Raw genomic sequence first — 6,077 nt, 5'->3', positions numbered from 1 at the left:
ACATCTCATTCACAAAAACAAGGCAAGATTACTATCTCTTCAAGTGTAGACATCTCATTCACAAAAACAAGGCAAGATTACTATCTCTTCAATTCTAAACATCTCATTCACAAAAACAAGGTAAGATTACTATCTCTTCAAGTCTAGACATCTCATTCACAAAAACAAGGCAAGATTACTATCTCTTCAATTCTAAACATCTCATTCACAAATACAAGGTAAGATGACTATTTCTTCAAGTGTAGACATCTCATTCACAAAAACAAGGCAAGATTACTATCTCTTCAATTCTAAACATCTCATTCACAAATACAAGGTAAGATTACTATCTCTTCAAGGGTAGACATCTCATTCAAAAAAACAAGGCAAGATTACTATCTCTTCAAGTCTAAACATCTCATTCACAAATACAAGGTAAGATTACTATCTCTTCAAGTGTAGACATCTCATTCACAAAAACAAGGCAAGATTACTATCTCTTCAAGTCTAGACATCTCATTCACAAAAACAAGGTAAGATTACTATCTCTTCAATTCTAAACATCTCATTCACAAATACAAGGTAAGATGACTATCTCTTCAAGTGTTGACACATCATTCACAAAAACAAGGCAAGATTACTATCTCTTCAAGTCTAGACATCTCATTCACAAATACAAGGCAAGATTACTATCTCTTCAAGTGTAGACATCTCATTCACAAAAACAAGGCAAGATTACTATCTCTTCAAGTGTAGACATCTCATTCACAAAAACAAGGCAAGATTACTATCTCTTCAATTCTAAACATCTCATTCACAAATACAAAGTAAGATGACTATCTCTTCAAGTGTCGACATCTCATTCACAAATACAAGGCAAGATTACTATCTCTACAATTCTAAACATCTCATTCACAAATACAAGGTAAGATGACTATCTCTTCAAGTGTTGACACATCATTCACAAAAACAAGGCAAGATTACTATCTTCTGTGTAATAATTCTTCTAAAGTAACTTGGGTTTGAAATAATTTGACAGTTTTTAAATATATCTTACTAGATAGTGCTTTGTTTAGGTGGGAAATATACTAAAAACCTTATGATATTTTCTTAAACTACAAAAGAAATACAGTCAAAATTAGAAGAAACTAACTTTTTCAGAAGCATACATTATAAAACTTGTTTGAAGTTTTTCACATATTTTCTTTGGACATTCATTAATTTTATATGATTAAAGATATGCATTGATAATAAGACTGAAATATGTATTATTTAACACCAAATTTCTTAGTGCAGGATATTGATGCATCAGCTATATTACATACCCCTTTAATGAGATAGAGTACAATTCAGTAATACGTATTACTGCAGATACTTGATTTTTTTCACTTGATTATTTCTCCATTCAGCAACAAACAGATTGTCATTTGTATCTGTACACAGTCCCCAGGGATAACGCAGTCCACATTCTATGTAACGGAGGAACTGTCCGTCCTGGTCTATGATGTGGACACAGTGATTGATACAATCAGCTGTAAGGATGTGACTCTGACTGTCTGTGGTGATTCCTAGTGGACAGAATGGTTGATTCTGTGGAGCAGGAGTATGTCCAGTGTACCTGAATCTTAGTTTCCCGGCCTGATTGACCACCACTACTGCTTCCGCTCTCTCATCAGACACACAGATATCTAGGTTCCTGTTCTCAGTAATGTATCTAAGATAAAAAGAACTAGGTGAATAGAGAGGTTTACATTTATCATCAAATTGAATGGTTTGTTTCTCTGTGGAGCCAGAGTAACGGACAACTTTTGTTTGTTTGCTATCATCACTGTCCATGATAACAAGGAGGTCACCAGAGGAGGTACTACAGACACCGCGAGGTCTCCAGTTCTGTAGTCTGATCACCTCCTCTATCTTCTCATTCTTCACAATGTTCACAGTTCTATCATCAAAATCAGTATAAACTAGATCTCCACTTTTTGTCACTGCTATGTTTATTTGATTGTACCCTGAATTGGTTGTGATTGACTTGAGTTCTGATCCCTGATTGATGCTGTAGAGTTTCATGGTGTTGCTGTCTCCACTTGTCCAGATTTCTTCATCACTCAGACAGGCCACACTGATAAGGCTTCCATACCCAGTGTCTATGGTGGTGACAGTTTCTGGTTCATAAATTAAGCAACTGTTTGACTGGAGGAGAGGATCCAGCTTCTGGTGATTTCTGTGTTGTCTTCATGCTGAAGCCATGTTTCTTCGATGTTAAAGAACTTGATGATAAGGTTCCAAACAGTTTACTAAGTTTTTCTTCTTGAACATTTCCTGGACTGAATTTAGGTAAAGATGGAATGATTTTGTGTGGAAGATTTCTGTATTTTTGTATTTTAATTGTTACACTAAATAATTTTGACATGTCATTGGTGGCTGTTGCATTTTCCAATGAATCGATTTCATCCTTGATGTCAGAAATCTTCTTGTTTATTTCATCCAGATGTTTCTGTAGAGTTTGTAACTGTGTGTTTTTCATGACATCAACTTCAGCTTTAAGTTTCTTGACAAGTTTGTCAATTTCTCTGTGCCAGTTCTCTCCATGTTTTGTTATGGCTGTTGAGAGATCTTCATATTCCTTTTCTAACTGACTCATTCTGTTTTGTACATCAGAGACAATGTCCTGGTGGGTGGGATAAATTGTCTCATTTAAATCAGTCTGTTCTTTCATGAATTTATTCTTTCTTTCATCCACAACTTTCAATATTTCTGACACCTTATGACCTAGATGTTGATCAGATCCAATGCACTTATGGCAGACAGGAATGTCACATTGATTACAGTACATTTTACATCGTTCTTTATCATGGAATTTACAACCAGGGTAGAGGGGAGTGGATTTCCTGGCCAGAAATTTAACAACTTTGTGATCCTTGGATTCATCAGATATCATGTGTTTTCCTACACAAGTTGTACATAGGTTGACAAGACATGTATCACAGTGCATCTGTGCCACAGTGGTCTCACACAGGTCACATCGCATCACGTCCTGGGCACTGGTACGGGGGTCCATCATTAGACTTTGTGACTGAAGCCTATAAATTCAACATAAATGATCATACATTTTTTGACAGTACATTTTTTATGGACTCCAGAAACACAGTATGTCTGGGGCCATAGGGAAATACACAAGTCATCATATTACATAATACAAGATTCATTAAGTCTTTTGGGAATGAAATTTTAATCCCATAGTCATGATAGTTAAAGCCTATACTACTGGATTTCCAATGACTCTCAACTGTTATGCACAGAAATATTAAAAAATTTCTTACCTGACTTCAGTAATGGCGGTCGTCCTTAATCGATCTTCAAGTACATGTACTCTGATCACGTGACACACTTGTGTTATCTACCTGTCAGGTATTTTTACTTCCTGGTTTAGAGGGAGATTTAAATGCCTTCAACAACTGCTTGAAATGTAGGGGTTATATAGATCATCGCATGTTATGTTAAGGTAGTACGAGTGTGAAATCAAAGTAATGGAAAACAAATGATTTTGGTATTAATGGATACACATATGTTTAAGCAATGCATGATTATAATATAAAAAAAAAGAGTGTAGCCGTTTGTCCCCTAGCGGTTGCCAAACTAAGGGAGGTAACTCTGTGTGATATTTTCCTTAAAAATATAGTCCACACACCAACTTAAAAAAATAGGTCAAAGATTGTGTAAAATTTTGAAATGTTAATTTTTATTAAACAAGGAGCATCTGTTCTAAAATTCAATCAAGAAAAAAACTTTTTAACAAATTCTAAACTGTGCTCGCGGCGCCACCTATGACGTCTATTTTTTCTGCCCAAAATACATAAGTTGTGGATCTTAATCAAATTATAAAACATAGACAGAGTAATGGAATCAGAAAAAACAATCTATTTTATAAAATAAAACAACATTCAATCAATTTGTCCAAATTTCAGAAAAAAGAGTGGAGCCGTTTTGAAAATATTTAACCCGAATTTCCTCTGATCAGCTTTTTCTGCAAAATTCTTGTGTTTACGACTGCTCTTAATTTGTCTTTATTTTTAATTCAATAAAAACAACTAAAATGAAAAATGGACATGGTACAATATTCTATGAACTATATGTTACATGAACAATATTCATTTGTAAAATTTAAAAAAAAAGTTGTTTCATTAAATGTCCTCCATAATCCATCTATACTGTCCAATGATTCGAAACAATAAAATATGAGAAATATATGAATTGTTATCACATACTTTACAATATGCAGAGTAATGGAAATAAAAAATGCATAGGTTTTACATGAACTATAACAGCAATTAATTATTGTGTCCAAGTTTCAGAAAAAAAAGTGGAGCCATTTTGAAAATATTAAGCCCGAAATTCCTCTGATCGGCTTTTCTCTGCAAAATTTTCATGCTTACGACTTCTCTAAAATCAGTTACATTTCAATAAAAACAATCTAAATAAAAAATGAACATGGCACAATTTTATGACCTATAAATTACCTGAACAACATTCATTTGTAAAATAAAAAAAGAAATAAAGTTAATGTTTCACAGTGTACGACCTTACAATGCCAGCTATTATTGTCCATTGACTAACAATATGAGATGTGAGAAATATGAATCCTTGTCACATATGTTACTTCATGCAGAGTAATGGAAACAAAAAAAAGCATAGGTTTTACATGAAATATAACAATAATCAATCAATGAGTCCAAGTTTCAGAAAAAAGAGTGGAGCTATTTAGAAAATATTCAGCCCGTATTTCCTCTGAACATCTTTTCTCTGCAAAATTTTCATGTTTAACAATAAAATTATTCCAATAACATTTCCAAATTATACAATATGTATTGAAATGAATATTGTACAAATTCTATGAAATAATATTATACCTGAACTTTCATTACAAGTGTAACAGGAAAGGAGAAAATGCATGGCTGGACCGGGAATCGAACCCGGGACCCCTGTATCACTAGTCAGGTGCTCTACCGATTGAGCTATCCAGGCCGATATCCACGGCCCTAACCATTACATTCCTCCCTCCTTAAATGGTCTTCGCCCTCGAAGACACAACCCAAGTTCTTATTGCCCCTGGCAGGACTTTCACCTGCAAGTCCAGGGGAGGTCAACGGCACCAAATCTGTAACAGGAAAGGAGAAAATGCATGGCTGGACCGGGAATCGAACCCGGGACCCCTGTATCACTAGTCAGGTGCTCTACCGATTGAGCTATCCAGGCCGATATCCACGGCCCTAACCATTACACAAGCATATAAAACAATAATTTTATGTTGTCTTATGAGCTCAGACTGTTGTTTTATGAGCTCAGACAAAAATAATGGAAGAGTGTCTAGAAAACCATGAATCTGTGTGACATTTTTTCCCCATAATTTCACAAGACAGTATATCAATGCATGAAAAAAAAGTACAGGAACATCATAATTTCTTATATTTCGACCAAGTTCCACCACACTGTCATTGGTAGACAAAAAATCCATAAAGCTTGTAGGACCTGTCCTTATGTTTACTGCTTTCACCTCACTCTTTGTCATTGTGGAACAATTTCTTTCCCCCGGTCCTATAATTCCAGTTATCTCTTACTTTTGGATGAATTGGTGTCTTTGGTAGTTCATGTACATGTGAATATTTACTGTTTGAAGTGGTTTTCTCCATTGATGGCCAAAATTTGTAGTATATGTGTAGCATATGCTCAGGCTAAAATAAAATAAATTATATTAATTATATATTCAATTATTTAGGTAAACTTAACTAGAAGCGATATATGGTATAATAAACGTTATACTCCCCTACTAAATACCGGTACAACATATACATGTACAATACAAAAGAATACATACTAGTATAAGAGATGCATCACTCTCATTTAAAAATTATCCACTAAAGACTTGACTTTTTTAAAAGTAGGTCAAATTTTAAAATCAGTTCAATTAGTATGCCCCGGGTTAAAGTTTTTCCAAGAGTTAGTCAAATTTCATGATGAAGGTCAAAATTTTTACCCATAAAAAAAACCTCTCGTTGCTGGTATTTTGTCTTTATCATGAGAACTCCTCAACAGCACATCCA

General features: G+C 34.4%; 1 protein-coding gene across 1 annotated transcript; it reads right to left on the bottom strand.

Annotated features, from left to right (window-relative positions):
• Positions 1-2,146: 2,146 nt before the first annotated feature.
• On the bottom strand, positions 2,147-3,323 carry LOC134282023 (E3 ubiquitin-protein ligase TRIM45-like). The gene is made up of 2 exons (XM_062764461.1): positions 3,300-3,323; positions 2,147-3,059 (listed from the first exon to the last, which is right to left on the bottom strand). The coding sequence occupies exon 2, from the start codon at positions 3,038-3,040 to the stop codon at positions 2,147-2,149; it is 894 nt and encodes a 297-aa protein (XP_062620445.1). The 5' UTR covers positions 3,041-3,059; positions 3,300-3,323.
• Positions 3,324-6,077: the final 2,754 nt, after the last annotated feature.

Source organism: Saccostrea cucullata, unplaced genomic scaffold (assembly GCF_032062105.1).
Source record: "Saccostrea cucullata isolate Sc308-1 unplaced genomic scaffold, CSIRO_AGI_Scuc_v1 ctg5248, whole genome shotgun sequence".
In the NCBI taxonomy this organism is placed as follows: domain Eukaryota; kingdom Metazoa; phylum Mollusca; class Bivalvia; order Ostreida; family Ostreidae; genus Saccostrea; species Saccostrea cuccullata.
Note: the sequence above shows the minus strand (reverse complement) of the source record. Positions and strands in the feature narration are given on the sequence as shown.

Bases quoted from the DNA above. Each gene is read 5' to 3' on its own strand.
- LOC134282023 (XM_062764461.1), bottom strand. From the start codon at position 3,040: ATGATGGACCCCCGTACCAGTGCCCAGGACGTGATGCGATGTGACCTG.